Source organism: Zonotrichia albicollis, chromosome 5, assembly GCF_047830755.1.
Source record: "Zonotrichia albicollis isolate bZonAlb1 chromosome 5, bZonAlb1.hap1, whole genome shotgun sequence".
NCBI lineage: Eukaryota > Metazoa > Chordata > Aves > Passeriformes > Passerellidae > Zonotrichia > Zonotrichia albicollis.
The window spans coordinates 27021130-27037541 of NC_133823.1; the positions used below are offsets into that span (position 1 = coordinate 27021130).

Sequence of the window (16412 nt, forward strand, 5' to 3'; positions counted from 1 at the left end):
CCATGGGCAGAGAAAACCTGCAGAGTCATTTGCCCCAATATTCCTCAAGAGCATGTTTTGGAGGTGGATGGACTCTCTGGGTTGCTGTGATCACATTCAACCTCTGAAACAAGGAATGCATTCCAGCTGTGGTTCCAGGTGTGTGCTCCAGCCATGTGCTGGCTTGGTCTGGGGTGACACCTGGGTGTTTGCTGGCAGTCTACTTTCACAAGTAATGGAGAGAAGGGAGCACTGCTGCCTTATGAGTATTGAACAGAAGACATGAGGTACTTGCTCCAGGCCCACATCAAGAGTGAATGCCCCTCTGAAAACCCTTCCTTCCTCTCCTTTTCCTCTACTGCAGGCAGCATGCTCAGCTCTGACACCCACCCTGACACTCATACGTGTTGCTCAGAGAAAACCTACACTGCAATGGGGGCTTTGCAAATGTTGCAGCAACCATTTGCTTGGCAGCAGCAGCAGAAAAAGCAGCGGAGCTCAGTTTTGTTTCAGGCTGTGAAGGAGCAGGAAGAGGCCCAGACCCTCAGACTGCAGTGGTGAGGGTGACAGGAGGAAAAGAACTGTCACAGGGAGCGTGAGGATATAGTCACTTTAGGGCTGGCCAAAGGAAATGAAAGGCAGGGAGACAGAATAGGAGCCTTCAACAGCAGATGAGGGGGTGTACCAATAGATTTAGTCCTGAGTTAGCAAGCTGAAAATGTGATGCACATGAGAAAGGACAAAAAGCTTTGTATTAAAAATGTCTTTTCTAATTTGCTTTTCATTTTTAGTAACACACTGGTGCACACAATGAGGAATGGGATCATTGGAAAAACATCAGGTTTCAGGGAAGGGGTCACCTTGCAAAAGGCATTGAAAATATTCACAGGAACTGCCTTAACATCTCACCTTGCACATTTTCATTTGCTTGCATTTAAACTCTTGACTTAGTATGGCAGATATGAAGCCACTGCTGTTGCAAAGCAATTTCCCACAACTTGCTGCAGCTGAACGAAAGTGATTTACAACACGAATAATAATTAAAGCAAGCCGTCAGTAATTAAAGTTGCTACAACAGTCATCGCAAGGAACAACTGCTCCAAGCAACACCAGATGTGGCCGGGCCCTTCCTTTCCACGGGCAGCGAGGGTTTATTTTTCCACATCCCGTGGCTCCTGTGACAGGCCTTTCGTACAGTACAATACGTGTGGCGTTAGACCACGGTTATCATGTTCTTTTTGTTCTCTCAGTTCTATTCTACGGTTAAAAAAAAAATAAACCAAAAAAACAAACCACAAAAACCCAACAAATAAAAACCCAAACCAAACGAACAAATAATAAAAAAAAATTTAAAAAGAGGCATCCACACAGCGGCCGAAAACACGGTGCCATGCACGGCCACTCCGTTCCCGCCGTGAGGGCGGTGAGGGCCGCGGGCCGGGCCGGGCCGGGCCGGGCCGGGCGGGGCGGGGCAGGGCGGGCGGCAGGCGGCGCTGCGCACGCGGCCTCCCTCCCTCCTTTCCTCCCGCCGGCCTCTTCCCGCCCGGTGGCGCCGGAATCAAACCGCGCCGCCCGCCCGCAACATGGTAAGCGGGGCCGCCCGCCCTCCGTCTTGCCCCGCTTTCCTTCCCGGGCGCCCGCGGTGATGGCGAGTGACGGTGCCCGCGCCTCGCTGTCCCCCCGCCCCGATGGCTCTGAGGGGAGCGGGGCTCCCGCTCCGGGGAGGCCCCACGGGACCGGTTCGGGAGGTGCAGGTCAGCACGGCGTGGGCCGTGCCTTTGGGTTGTTGAAGAGCGATGTAAACGAGCCGGCACCCGGAGGAGCGGCCATAGCCCCGTGGCTGTGGCTCGGGGTGGGCACTGCCGCTGCTTCCCCCCTGGAACACGGGAGCCCAGGTGTGGCCAGGCTGAGCCTGGGGAGGTGGGAGAGGGCAGAGCGCATCGCAGGTGCGCTCACAGCGCCGCATTCCTCCGTCTGCCCGCGGCAGCGGTAGCGAAAGGGATGCCCGTGGTATGGTTAATATTTGTGGTGGGGAACGCCTGCCAGTGAGGTGGGAATTAACGTGAAAGTCAATAACCTCCACGGAGAGTGCTTTTAGCTTCGTTGCTTTGCTCTGTTTGCCGGAGTGGCCGCGTGACACTTGACGCCCGAGGGGCGTAGCTGCAAGCACGCGGCTCCAGCAGCGCCGCTTCCATTGCCGTCGTGCGCCTGCGGGTTTGGTTCCTGCTGCAGCTCCCGGCGTCTGCAAGGCTCTTGGAGAAAGCAGGAGGTGGAAGTTAAATCCGTCTGCTTTCTGTTCGTGCTCCTGCTTAAATGCTCACGGCAGCTTCAGGCTCATCCTGCAATATACTGACATCGCAGGAGGCAGCAGTGCTGACCTAGGGTATCGACGGCTGAAAGAGGAGAGAGGTGACCTAAAAAAATAATAATGGTGCTCTTTGTGACATATAATATTGAATTGCTTCTGTTCCTGTCTATGTATTACTGCAGCTGCATAAGCTTGCTTTTACATTTGTTTTTTAAAAGTAAATCAATCTGGCCATTTTGCTTTTGGTGTTATGTTTTTAAGTGTTATGTGCTGCCTGATTGTGTTCTTTCTAAAAAAGAAGCTGCTATTAAAAAGTAAAAATAGTGTTGACTCCTTTCTGTTGGAAACTTGGAAACATAACCATGTCTTTCTCAAAGTATCTTGTTATTACCCACTTCCACTGATTTACAGGTGACAATATGTTTGTTTGTTTGTTTTTTAAAATGAGACCTTTTTCTGCCAACATCCTATTTGGCCGTTTCCATCCCCCTTTCCCTTTTTTGTAGCTGCACACAGCGTATGAATCAGAGCGGGGCAAGGGGAAACTTCAGATTCCAATTGTGGCTGCTGCTTTTGGGTTGTTGAGGATTATGGTAAATGCTATTTAAAAAACTCCAATTCTCTGAGAAATATTTTACATCCTAATTTTATAAGAGGCATATCAAAATAGCACCTCTGAAAGTGACCAGAGGAGATTGTTTCTCAGTTTTGTGTTGTTGATAGCAGTTTGTGAATAGCCATTTCTGCCTTTTGCTTGTAGCTCAACCCAAATTACTTGATGCTTGGTCACACAACCAGAGAGAAAAGAAATAAAAGCAGCATGGTTTTTAAAATGTGACCTTGAAATTATGAAGTTGGTTTGGGCCTTTGAAGAAGGGCATACCTCAAAATGCTCTTTAACTCCTTAAAAAAACCCTGAATGGCCTACAGCTCACACTACTGTATGCATATCACAAGATAGAAAGCAGTTTTAAAAAAACCTAAACCAAACAGAAGGTAATTTTTATCTTTGGAAGAGTTATTAAACATTTGTGTGAGTTTGGTATAAATACATATTTTGGGATTGGTATGTGTCAAGGAGCATTGAGGCTGGAGTGGGGTTGGGTTATGTGAATGGCTGGCTCCAAACTTAAAGGTAGGTCCCTCCATTTCATAGATGAGCTTAGTGTAGAGATTATTTGCAAAGGAGTGTATCTGAAAGCCTGGGTTTGGTGGTCAGGTATTTTAAAGGATGTCAGACATAACTTACAGATAAATAGATTTGAATTCTGAGCACATAGTAATTCTGATGACTGAATGTCTTGGTTAGTTTTTTGTTATTTCCCCTGTTCTAGTCCAAGAAAAAAGGTCTGAGTTTTGAAGAGAAGAGAGCCCGCATGATGGAGATTTTTTTTGAAACAGTAAGTAACTTGAAATTGTCCTGCATTTACATTGATGGGAAAACAGGTCCTCAAAGGAGCTTAACTGTGGGTGTAGCTGAACTCTTTATCCTGGCAGGCATTTCACTGATGCCCTGTGACATCAGGGTGAAAATTACAGGGCAAAACTTCATTTGTTTAACTTCTGATCAGGTGGCCATCCCCAGGGGGGGACAAGGAATAAAGAGGCACAGGTGATGTTAAATTCTTCATCTGCTACTTATGGACATCTTCTCATTTGAGTCTGTTACCATAAGAAGGGACAGCAGGCAATTAGGAAGTGTCTCACTGCATTTTATAGGAAGAGAAAGAAATCTGAGCTTTAGAAAAACTGAGAGCAGAGTTGGGAAGGGTCCCTGGGGAGAGGAAACCTGGAGATCCAAAAGCTGACCTACAGTTGTGTTGGTGGCACATGTAATGCACCATGTTTTACTTTTTAGAAAAAATACTGTGACACTTGAGTACTGGAGCAATGTGGTGTCTCTGTGCTGACAGTCTAACCTGGGATTTAAGGGCTTTATAGTCTAATTTGAAATTAAATATGATGGCTTCAGATCACCAGAGGAAAGAGAAGGCCTTGTTACAATAATAGTTTTTTTCTTATTATTTAATTCTCAGAATGTTCCAGTTCTATTGAGGGATATGCAGGCTATTTCCCAAGCAAAACCAAAGCATACAATGTATTTCATACTTGCTTTTGTTGGCATTGATTTAATGTAAAAAACACTCAGGCTGAGATGATGCTGTCATTTGGAACTGAAATGTCTTTTATGTTTTGCACAGAAAGATGTCTTCCAGTTGAAGGATCTAGAGAAGATTGCTCCAAAAGAAAAAGGGATTAGTAAGTGTTTATAAACTTTATTTCTCTTGAGCAAGAAATCATTTTTGAGATAAGTCCTGCAGTGTAAATTTTCCTGGCTACAATCTTAGGTTTGTGATTTTAATAATGGAAAATACAGCTAGAATGGGAGACTGGTCAGTGGCAGGGCTGTGGTGTTAAAAGTGACATGGGAGGGGGGCTTGCTTAGGCTCTGAGCTGTGTGACTTGCAGTGACTTTCAGTGTATGAAATCATTGCTTGCACTCAGGTATTAAATATCTGCCTGTAATATCACAAATGTTTAAAATCCTAGTCCAAATGTACATGGGTAGTGTGCTCTTGAGCTTTTCTCCTCCAGAAATGGCTGGACAGCTATAGATAGAAGGGGCTTGTCTTTTCTATAAAAGCCTTCCTGATGAGATCCATTAGTTTAGGATTAGGTCCAAGAGGATTTGTCTCTGCTCTTGGATTGTTTTGTATGTTCCTTATTTGTTTTCCTTCTGTGCTCATTGACAGAAGGGAGGCAAAGCTTAATGTTTGTGTAGTTACCACTGTCCTTCTCCAGCTTATCTTGGTGGCACTGCAAGAGTAAATGAACTTGCTGAGAGAACTGCAGATGTGAATATCACAAAGCAGAGCTTTTCAGTTGTGTCAGCAGCTAACAGAGGCATTCATGGGCTTCTGAAGAGATGTGGTGCTCTCTTGGTTGGTATGTCAGTGCATGTGTTTGGTTGTAATTTGCAGTAAAATTGAGTTTAGAGTTTCTAAAGCCATTAACACCTTTGAATAGTCCAAATTCATCCTGTCTCTGCATATGAAGGCATTTAGCCACACAACCCATGCCCCAGTTTCTCTGAAAAGAAAAATTACTAACCTGCTCCCATCCTGGCATCCAGCCTATAGCTTCCAAAAGATATGGGACCCCCTGTAATCTTGAAATTGGACATCAGGTACCAAAACCTGTGATTGAGCTCAAGAGTCTTTATATCTTGAACACCTGAGGGTAACATAACTACTTAGCTTTGTTGAACAGGTACCAATTCAAAATGGTGAGTTATACCACAGGTTTGAAAGGAAATGGTCAGTTGTGTTCAGAAATGTTGATGCTTGTGAGTGTAAATGATGTTTTGTATTGGAAGTGAATATCATTAAAATTAGAATCTGTCCTTCCTGAGTCTGTAGACAGATGGTTTAGTGCCTCTGCTGCTGTGAGCTGTATGCTGCTGCATACATTCCATTACAAAGTGAAATGTAATTACACTCTCAGTCAAGAAACTTTAGTTAATCCAAGTTAGAATGAAGACTGCAGGACAACTTCTCAGGTGCCTCTCATGGATTTGTTATGGTATTGTAGTGTAACATGCATGTGTTTTGTGCAATACTTCTGAGCAGTGTTTTGCAAACATCTGGTAGCAGATGTGCAGAATAGCAGCATTTAGGAGCAAACTGCTGGTTTCAGAGAGATTCATCCCTTCCAGTGAAGCTTTGAGCATGTTGTCCTTGAGAAATCTTCCAGCTAGCTGACACTGGAGGACAATACAGATGATTGTAGATGGTACTTTGTGGTATTCATAATTCTCCATAGTCCAGCTGCTATGCAGTTCTGATTTTACATTTTTGCTTTTATTAGCCTCGATGTCAGTGAAAGAGATTCTGCAGAGCCTTGTTGATGATGGCATGGTGGACACTGATAGAATTGGAACTTCCAATTATTTCTGGGCTTTCCCAAGTAAAGCTCTTCATGCCAGGAAGCGTAAATTGGAGGAGTTAGAGTCTCAGGTAAATCTGTTCTATGAAAAATACTTGTTTATCTGAATGGGTTTGCTTTTTCTTGTACCCCCTTGTCATTTTTGTTTATATCTCTCACGTATACAAATGTACATGTCACACACACAGATTTTACTATAGGAATTTTCTGTCACTCATAGTGTGGCATTGTCATTATCTTACTGTTACCTCAGGAAAACTGGAGGTTCTTATTGGAGCTTGAGAAAACTACTTGTCTACTTGCTGCTGAAAGCATGCTAGTCATGAAGCAAAGCATCATTTAAGGACTCAAAGGTAGCATGCTTTTGTGTCTTTTCTATAAGGTAGGCTATCATGAGGTAATCAAAGTGATGCCAGCTGGAATGCATAATCTGAGTAGATGAGGCAATGGTTTCTACTTAGGCCATTGTGTTTTCATCTGCTTTTATTGGTGGCCTAATTTGTGAGCACTTCTGTAATCCCATACTGCACTTTTAGCAGGAGAAAAGAGCAAATTGGTCATGAATCACAGAATCAAGGAATGGTTGGGGTTAGAAGGGACCTCTGGAGATCTAGTCCAATTCCCTGCTAAAGCAGGTTCACCTGGAGCAGGTTGCACATGATAATGTGCAGGTGGATCTGGAGTATCTCCAGAAAAGGGTCAATGACCTCCCTGGGCAGTCTGTTCCAGTGCTCTGTCACCCTCAAAGGAAAAAAGATTTTTCTCTTACTTATATAAATCTTTGTGTTTGTGCCAGTTGCCCCTTGTCTTTTTGCTGGCCCTCACTGTAAAGAGTGTGGCTCCATCCTCTGGACACCTGCCCTTAAGGTATTTGTATTGATAAGGTCCCCTGTCTTCTGTGAAGTCATCTCTTCAGGCTGCACTGGTGCAGCTCCCTCAGCCTTTCCTCACAAGAGAGATATTCCAGTCCCTCCTTGTCTCCATAGCCCTCTGCCTGACCCTCTCCAGGAGCTGCTTGTCTTTCTTGAGCTGAGCACCCCAGAGCAGGGCAGAGCACTCTGAGGAGACCTCGCCAAGGCAGAGGACAGGGGAAGGAGATGCTCCTCTTCAGAGGAGCAGGGCATCTTTCATTGCAACATCGCTGTTCTGTGCATCTGGTTCTCTCCTACTTTTTGGGAACTGTCTTTCTTTCTGCTTCTAATGGGAGTGGGAAAGCATCTATTCATCAGTTTATTTGCAATGGGAGTATATGGTAACAAGATGAACAAATGAGCTTTTTGAGACCATGTGGTGTGATTGTACTGCAGCACTGCCAACTCTTCCTGTGATTATTCAGCATTATGTTCTTTCTTCAAAGAATAATTTGATTTAATGCAGATTTACTGGTAGCATCTGAACATTTTTACAGCCATTATTTTCTTCAGGCATAGCTCTGAATGAATCTCAGGCATTGCTGCCTTATGTACAGTGTTGTCAACTTCAGCTGTTTCTTTGTATTTATACAGTTATATCAAAATAATCAAAAGAAAAATGCTTTTTTTCCCCATCTTGAATTGAAAAGGGAGTTTGACTTAGCTGAATATGGTTTTACTGTTTTCAGGCATGGACTTAACCTGGCACAACTGGACTTAAATTAATTTTTATAGACTGGTAGTAACAATGCACTGGCTCTTATTCCAGTGGAGTTTCATTTGTCTGGCACAGATTAGTTTAACTCTGCACTGAGTTGGAACTGAACTTCCCAGTAAAATTACTCAACTTATTAGTACATTCACAGTAGTTTTAGACAAGGCTGCTTACTCTGCCAGCACATAAATTGCCAACTGAAAAACTGAACAAATGCATTCCAAAACTCTTGCTTTGTTCACCAAACTCCCTGGTGCCACTGTTTTGTCGAATGCAAATTATTTGCTCTTGGATCCTTTTTGTTGTTGCTCATGCTCCATATTACAGCCAAGTAGCTGAAAGGAGGAGTTGTATTTGTTGTCCTTGCCCTTGGGCCTAGTCCCATTGTGAATTTTGAACATAATTGGTCAAGCAGGTCTCTGGCATACCCTGATGAATATCTATCTTCCTTGGAATGTCTTGCAGAATCTGCCTAATGTGCTCCATGGTAAATACCCAGGAATTGCCTACAAAAATATGCTGAACTGCTTTAAATGTACTTTCACTTAAACAAACATATCTATTATTATGAAAGTGTAATAGGCATGTAGTTATTGACTTGTGATGCTATTTCTATGTTCTGATATGAACAATTCTGCAATATGAAACTGTTCCAGAAGTAGTTTTATTACCAGAACCTTACTTGCAAACCAAGCCCTGCCCCTGACATTTGGGCTTGTTGGTATGAGAGCTCTCTTTAGATGATGGTATGAGTTCTTCAAAAGTACTTCTCTTCATTACCTTGCTTTTCTGATGAGACTGGAAATGTTTCAGCATTTCAGAGAAAAGCATTTTCACTAGCTGAAAGTGACTTCTCTGTTGACACAGTGGAAAGGTGGCATTTTCAATGAAAAGCTCTCTGAACATTTTTACAAGATGATAACAGGTTCTGTCTGTGAGTTCAAATTAGCTCTTTTGGTGTTTGTACTCTTCTTGATGTGCATGCATACAGATTTTCTTAAGGACTTCTAAATCTAGTCACTGACTATTACAAAGCTTCTTGTCAGAACATACAAAGCAGAGGAAAAGAGTCAGCTATTGTACCATTTCTGTTGCATGTTGCTTGTCTTTGATCATTGCCATACAGAGCTCGTGGCATGCTGAGAGATGTGTTTGCTCTCTGTCTTGTCCACATTGATTGTTAGCTGCATGAGTCGGTCTCTTTGTGGAGCAGTTAAAAGCCAGAATCAGGCTGCCTTACTTAAAGCATCTTTCAAAATCCAGCAGTTCAGTTCATGCTGCAATTAAGGCTTTTTCCCAGGAGGCATTATCTTTGTTTCCTGAGGGCATGGGTAAATAGTCAAGGGAAAGGAGGGATCCCAAGTGCTAAATTGTCATTTGGAAATAATGTGGAAGAAGAGAACAGGCTGCTTCATGATGTAAATTCCCCTACTAATTCACAGCACTGAGGCTTATGTTTGACAAGTTGGGCCTGCTGCAGGACCTTTTGCCTGCATGTGTTGGTACTTCAGAATGTTACAGCCAGGTTGCTCATAGCATTCTGCATTTTACAGAACTTGAGATTGTGGTAGGCTGCTTAAGGAGCTGTTCTTGAAACTTTTTTTTTGTTTCAGATTTTTTAGTGATTATTAAGCCACATCCCATCTTGGAGATGCAGAAGCAAAGAAGTCTGGCTTGGTATTCATAATGAAGATCAAGCCAGTTTTGTCTGGATGTTTTAAGCTGCACTTCACAGGGGTGCTGTATACACCAGACTTTTTCCAGGGAGGATTCATTGCATGATCAGTGTGCAGAGATACCACAGTTAAAAACAATGCTAAAGTTTCTTTTGACAGCTTCCCTGCCTGACCCCATCTTTTGGCTTGCTTTTGTGGAGGCAGGTTTTTGGAGAGGGGCACTAATCCCTGACTTACATATGAGGCAGATCTTGTGCTGATCTAATTAGTATCTTGGTGGTGCCCTCTAACCCCAAGTTACTGCTTGGGCCTCTTCCTGTTTTTCTGAAAAGCAAGGATAGCAAATATCTTTAGTTTGTGTAGCATCTGTTAGAACTATTTCCTCCAATAGCTCCCACAGTGAGAATTGCTAAGTAGGTCCCTTTGGATTTTGTATTGATTTGTTTTGCAGTGATGTGGTTGCTCCTAAAGGTTTGTGCCTTCTGTCAGGTGCTTATTCTTCACCTCTTGGTTATGCTTATGCATCTGTGAAGAAGACCACTAAAAAAGTGAAATATGTTGGAAGCTGCATTTTGGGGAGATGGGTTTATACACACATTTGGTTTGTTTGCATGTGGAAGTTGCATTTGCTTAGGTTGGGTACAGGTGTGAGGTGGTGAAAGAAGAGCAAAGGTGTGGACTGAGAAATAATGTTTTAACAATTTTAATAAGTGGAGAAAATTTTAAGCCTTGCTTGTAAAGGGAACTTTTGAAGCTTTACTGGGGGATTAGTCTTCCTTCCCTAAGAAAAGGTGAAATGATGTGGTCTTCTTATAATATTTTTCTGTCTGTTGGATTTAGAAGCCTGGAGTTACCTATGATCAGTTATAGTTTGACAAAACAAGATGTTTATTCTTGGTATAACAGTTGTGACTGAGGAAAAGAGAAATCTTTCTGATGTAGCCTTAGTATAAACAGATTAAGCTTAGATTTTCTTTCATTTTTTCATCTGTGTCTTGGGTAAAACACTTGAGTCTGACCTGAAATACCAAGCACTTCAAAGATGCTGTGTTTGTTAGTGTAACTATTGACAGTACTGTTAGCACTGTGTAGCGTGGGAAAACAATTAGTTGGTTTCTTTCCTCAGTGTGGTGGTGCTCATTTCACTGTTCCATTTAAAACTGTTCATTTTACTGTGTTGTTATTTGTCTGATTTCTTATGGTGTTGCTCTCTTGTGGGTTAATCTTATGTGTTCCGAGGCTTTTGCAAGGGAAAGTTTAACAGCCAAAACTGTTGGAGCTGCTCTTCCAGCTCAGAGCAAAATGGTGTCACCTTGAGCTGCAAAGGAGATGGAACAGAATGTTTTTAGAGCAGGATACAGGATGGACATTTTGTGCTGTTCCCTGTGCTTGCTTCAACGTACTCATGACCAAGAGACTTGAGAGTTGCTGGCAGTGTTTTTCTCCCACTAAGCCTTGCATTGGGCCACTGTTAGTTAAGGTAGAAAAGATTAGTTGATGTTTCATTCCTTAAGTCCCTGCCCTAGGGCTGGTAAAAGGAGGGATTTTCACTTCCCATGACTCATATGTTGAACCAAGGAGAGAATTTGCACTGGGTACATCCTGACTCACGTTTCCCAGCTAGTTTGGAAAAAAAAAAAAAACCCAAGAAAAAACCCAACAAACCCCACCTCCCAGCCAGGAATGAACTTATTGAAATCAAGTGACTTCATATGTATTAAGTTGTTTGTACTAATAAGCATTGAAATATGAAAAGTGAAAGAATTTATTTTAGTTAAAAAAAAAAATGAAGGGAATGCTGTATTAGGAAATGCTTATGTTAGGAAAGCACATTGTTTGAAAATGGTTAATGGAAAAAAATATTCATATTGTGAGTAATCTGGCTTGAAGCCTCCTGAAGATATCTGACAACATAAGTAAAAGAACAGAACCTTGTTTATTTAGAATGCACACAAAAAAAATTTGAGTTTTAACCATCAGAAAGTTCTTTCAAGATGCAGCTTGGTCTATTTCTATACTTTTAGATATATTTTTCCTCCTTAAATACTGTGACTGGAAAGTTGCTGAATAAGTCTGCTTGAGACCACTGACTGAAGCTCAGGAAACTTCTGCTGTCCTCATTGTTCCAGTGTGAGCAGCCTCCTCCTTCATCCTATTGACTCAGTTGTTGGGGTATTTCCACATGGTTTGGAGGTTGATCCTGGACTGCAGTTAAGTACAAGTGCTCAGCAGTGGCTGGCTAGAAGTAACCAATCCTGAACTGAGGTACAAATCCCTGGAGATGACAGATTGCAGTGAGGAGTAGCAAGCCTGATGGTGCTTGAAGTTGGGTGATGCTGCTGTAGACACTGGACAAGTTTTGTGTCCCAGATGGAGCTTTGCATCAGCAGGGAGAGCCTGTGGGACCCAGTTCTGTGGAGCAACTTTTGGCATTGCTTTGTAGAAATGTCCTCAGCAGATGGTGCAGCATCAGCTCTCAGCAGAGCTGCTCACACACCTCGGGTCACTATTGCAGTTTTCAGCCTTTGATAGTTCTGAATGCAGGGGAGGTCTCACTGATTTGGGTTTTTTTGCCTCTCAGCAGTGATGAGCTATTCCTAGAGGTACATGTGCAACACCTTTGGAATCCATGGCTTAATGCTTTCAATAGAACAGTTTATTTTTGCAGTGTAATATTTTCACATTATCCATTGCAAAGCTGTATTCAGTGTGTTTTTAAAAATTCTTTGTCTATTTATTGAAAAAAAAAGGACTTGTGGGCATAAAATGTCTTAGGGTTTATCATGATCTGAAGCTTTGCTGTAATACATTTAGAAAGCTTAGCACTATCTTTTTCATATATATTTTATTAATTTTAGGTAGTAGATAGTATGGTTAAAGAATTGTCCTCTAAACCAGAAAAGTACCTTTGCAGAACCAGAAGTCAGAACTAATGTGTGTGACTTATATTAGGAATTACTTATTTAGACATTTTTCTCATTTAGTAATTTAGACATACGTGTGCTTACAATTTAATTTTATTAGGTTGCAGAAATTGCAATAAATTGTTCCTTTCCAGGAAAAGTAAAATTGTGATGGCTGAAGAGGTCATTCTTTTAATGCCATTATAAGGCCTTGAGCAGTGTGGTCTAGTGGAATGTGTCCCTACCCATGGCAGAGGTAGTTGGGACTGGATGGTCTTTAAGATCCCTTCCAACCCTTACCATTCTATTGCTCTGTAATATGTAGGCAGGATCCCAGTGTGCTAAGCTGTTAGAATAGTCTTCCCATATGCATGCTAGGCCTCCTTTTTTCCCCTCTTATTTGATGATGTGTCATTTAGCTTTCTACTTAGTTAGTTAGTGAGTTATTCTTCCTTGGATTTTCCTGACCATTTTGATAGTCTGCAGCCCCAGTGAGCTGGGTGATTCCATTCTGTGCCGGCTCACTTTTTTTTATTTCTCTTGCATAGTAATTACTCTCCCAACAGAGACAATTTGTGAGCCTTCCCATGTTCAGCCTTCTGGCTTTCACTGACCTGTACATTTTATTTGAACTGAAGGACTAGACTCATAAAGAAATGGCCTATTGCAGAGCTGGTATGGTGTGACCATCCAAGGGGAGCTGTAGCAATAAGGGCAAGAGGCTGAGAATTTGCATAATTTAAACATTGTCAATATGTTGATTACATCTATGCCCATTTGTTCATTGATCCTGTAAGGCTTATTCCCTCTATTAGTCCCCTGGAAAATGCTAATAAAATTTTATTTGAATAGTCCACAATTTTTGTTACTTCTGCATCTTGCGCTTGAATAATGGTGATATCTTAAAATGATTGTGCATTTACTATGTCCTAAAATGTCCATCAGACAACTCTTCTAATGCTGTAGCTTATTAGAGCCTTCTGGAACTATGTTTTATGGCATTCTACAAAGCCCTGGAGGGTATGCTTAGTTACTGCTGTCATGGCAGATTTCTAAAAATACAGTCCTCTGGAGGCTTCTGTTGGAATTAAGCAACTTCATTATTTGGTGTTCATTAGTTGAATTTCATGCTTTTCTTTTTACTGTTAATATATAACTAACTTGATGGCAACTGTGAAGTGTAGGTTTTCCTTTCCTTGCTTTTTGATGAGCATAAGGTAAAATTGACATGATTTAAGAGCAATTGTTTTTAAAACTGTCTCTGTAATAACTCTAAAAATTTTTATGTAGGTTTGAAGGAAGATTCCTGCTACATTAAAGAGGATATAAAGGTATTTATTCTGATATAGTGCAGGAAGACCACTAGGTTTTTCAAACAGGATTGTGTGTGACACTGAATTTTTTAAGTAATATCATTAAGCAGTTTACCTTTTTGAAGAGGTTTGCTAGCTGGCTCTATTCCTGGCACTGCATTGAAATTGTTAATCGGAAATGAAAAGAGACTGGAAGTAAAAACAGGGCTGTCACTGTAGAAGCCCAATCAGGTCTGGCAGAGACACAGCCCTGCACATCTCCCTGTGCCCCATGGTCAGCATGGTGGGTGGGAATGGCCATTCAGCAGATCAGCAGATAACCAGCATCCCAAGAAACTTGAAAGGCTTAAATGTTCTGTGCTGTCTGGAAATTTGCCTGCACTGTAAGGCCAGAAGCTTCCAGCCTAATGATAGACAGCCAATACTACTGTCAAAGCTGGATTTGATGGAGACACTGAATTGTAGTCCTATTTAATGTAAACTTTGACTTTCACCTTAAAATCTTTTCATTCAATTAATATAGCATATTTTATTTTAGAAAATGAACATGCATGTAGAAATGAGCTACCAGCAAGCAATTATAGAAGTCTCACTTCATAGAATTTTCCTCTTCTGAAAGGAATAAAATTAAAGAAAAACTAAACAAAAAACCCAGAGTATAAGACCAAAATGTGTTATTTTGATGCAGGGAGGCTTTAGAGGAAAAGGTCTTTCTTGTCACAGCCAAACAGCTCATTATTTTTGAACACATGGAAAGACTCTTCTTTGTATCAAGAATTGGAGATGACTGGGTGATCTGTCTAAGCATTATTTTAAAATGACAAAATTGGCATAAAGAGTTAGTATGTAAAACTGCTGTCAAAACTCTGAAGTTTGATAGATGTATTTTACTAAGGTTTATTGTTTTACTGATAATATCTCAGTGTAGAATTTGGGCATTTCTAGAAGTTTATGGAATAAAGTTTGATTTTGTTTCTAAAGTCTTTAAGCAGAATGAGAGCTTGGGGAGTATTGCATGAATATTGTGTTTTAACTTGTGCCTTTCTCTACATAGTCCCTGAAGGCATTGTCAGTGTATGGTCCAGCTGCTTCAGATAGCAATCTTTAAAAACCCTTCAGGGAAAAATTGAAACTTCTCTTCATCCTCTCCCTTTCTTTCCAAGGGAAAATATCTTTCTATGTTCTTCCTGCCTTGGACAGGCCTATTAACCTACCCTGGACTTTGTAGGTTTATTAAATACCCTAATGTTCAGTAACAAGCATATCCTTCATGTCCAGGTATGGAAATTTTCTGTAGTTCTGTCAGTCATGTGAATATCTTTTGAAGTTCTTTCAGCTTTCCTTATTAGATTTCTTGCATTTGTGAAACAATGTTGAATGAGGTGTTTCAGCTGTTTTTTGTTGGTTTGGGGTTTTTTTAGGTTGATTGGGGCGTACTTGATATTTGTATCTGAGTAGACAGCCATCTGTCCCTCAGGTCGTGCCAATTACACCAACTCTGAAAGCAGCCACAGAAATTCAGTTCTTTCATTGAGCCTGCACAACTGTTTCTTTCACCTTTTGTCTTTTAAGGAGGTTGGCCTCGAGCAGTTAGTTTTTGTTGCATAACCACTACTTATCAAATGGTGTTGCAAATGAATGAAGCAAAAACAAAAGCTCTTGGCAAGACATTTTCTCTAAATTAACTTAATTATTATGGCAAATCTAAAAAGATGGAAAATAATTGCATTAAAATACTTTTAATGTAGAGGGACTTGCTGTATGGTAATACTTTTAAAATAATTGCAGGTAACAATATCAGGTTTGTACGTTTGAACCCTCATGTGGATGAGTGAAGGTTCCTATGGAGGGGGAATTTCTCATTTGTTTCTTCTGAATATCCCACATTACATTTTATTTGCCAGAAAAAAACCAAATACTCACATTCAACATGGCCTGAGAACAGAGCCATGCCTAATTTACTGTATGATATTTCAGCTTACTCTCATCTGATAGCATGTTAAGTAAATCAGGATTATAGACCTAAATTTTATCTTGAAATGTAAAATGAATTGTGTTTGTGGGAGGGGCAAGTAAATCAGTTTTTCCCACATGGATACTCTAGCAAAACATAGAAATACTGCTTGTAAGTGCAGAGATCTAACTTAAGAATTGCCAGTTTTTGAGAGTCTTTGTAGTGCTTTGTCAAATAGTTGTATGGAGAGTCAGGTATTTTTTCAGTTTAGTCCCCTGAAAAAAACCCTTCATTTAATTCAATTACTGTCAGATACTTTTTTTTAATCACTGACAAATTCATAGTGCTAAACTTAAAAATTCACACTTGTTATCTCTTCAGTCCTTCTTAAAGACAGAACTTACACATTGGTAGGATTAATACTATGATGTTTTGGAGCAAGTGTTATTTACTTAAAATAATCAATGTACTATCCTTTCATTTAATAGCAAATATGATGTGTTATGGGGGAAAGGGAATGTATTCAGCTCTGTCTTAGTGAGCATGATGAGGGAGTCAAGAGCTTATGGGTCAGGATAAAAGAGCAGAGTGGAAAGAGTGACCCTGTTGTGGGAATGTGCTGCAGGCTGCCTGATCAAGAGGAGGAGAGGGATGAGGCTTCTACAGGCAATTAGCAGCAAGTCTCACAGTCACAGGCCTTGGTTCTTG

At 41.2% G+C, this 16412-nt stretch overlaps 1 protein-coding gene across 2 annotated transcripts in view; it reads left to right on the top strand.

Moving 5' to 3' along the window:
- Window positions 1-1495: 1495 nt before the first annotated feature.
- MND1 (meiotic nuclear divisions 1) overlaps window positions 1496-16412 on the top strand; it is a 40890-nt gene continuing 25973 nt past the window's right edge. The window contains exons 1-4 of one of the 2 annotated variants that reach the window (XM_074541155.1): window positions 1496-1565; window positions 3622-3687; window positions 4489-4546; window positions 6155-6303. In XM_074541155.1, coding sequence (XP_074397256.1) covers window positions 1563-1565; window positions 3622-3687; window positions 4489-4546; window positions 6155-6303 — 276 coding nt within the window. In that variant the 5' untranslated portion in view covers window positions 1496-1562. Of the gene's footprint in view, window positions 1566-2155; window positions 2389-3621; window positions 3688-4488; window positions 4547-6154; window positions 6304-16412 lie in introns of those variants that run through there. The other variant, XM_005486353.3, reaches the window with a different exon arrangement.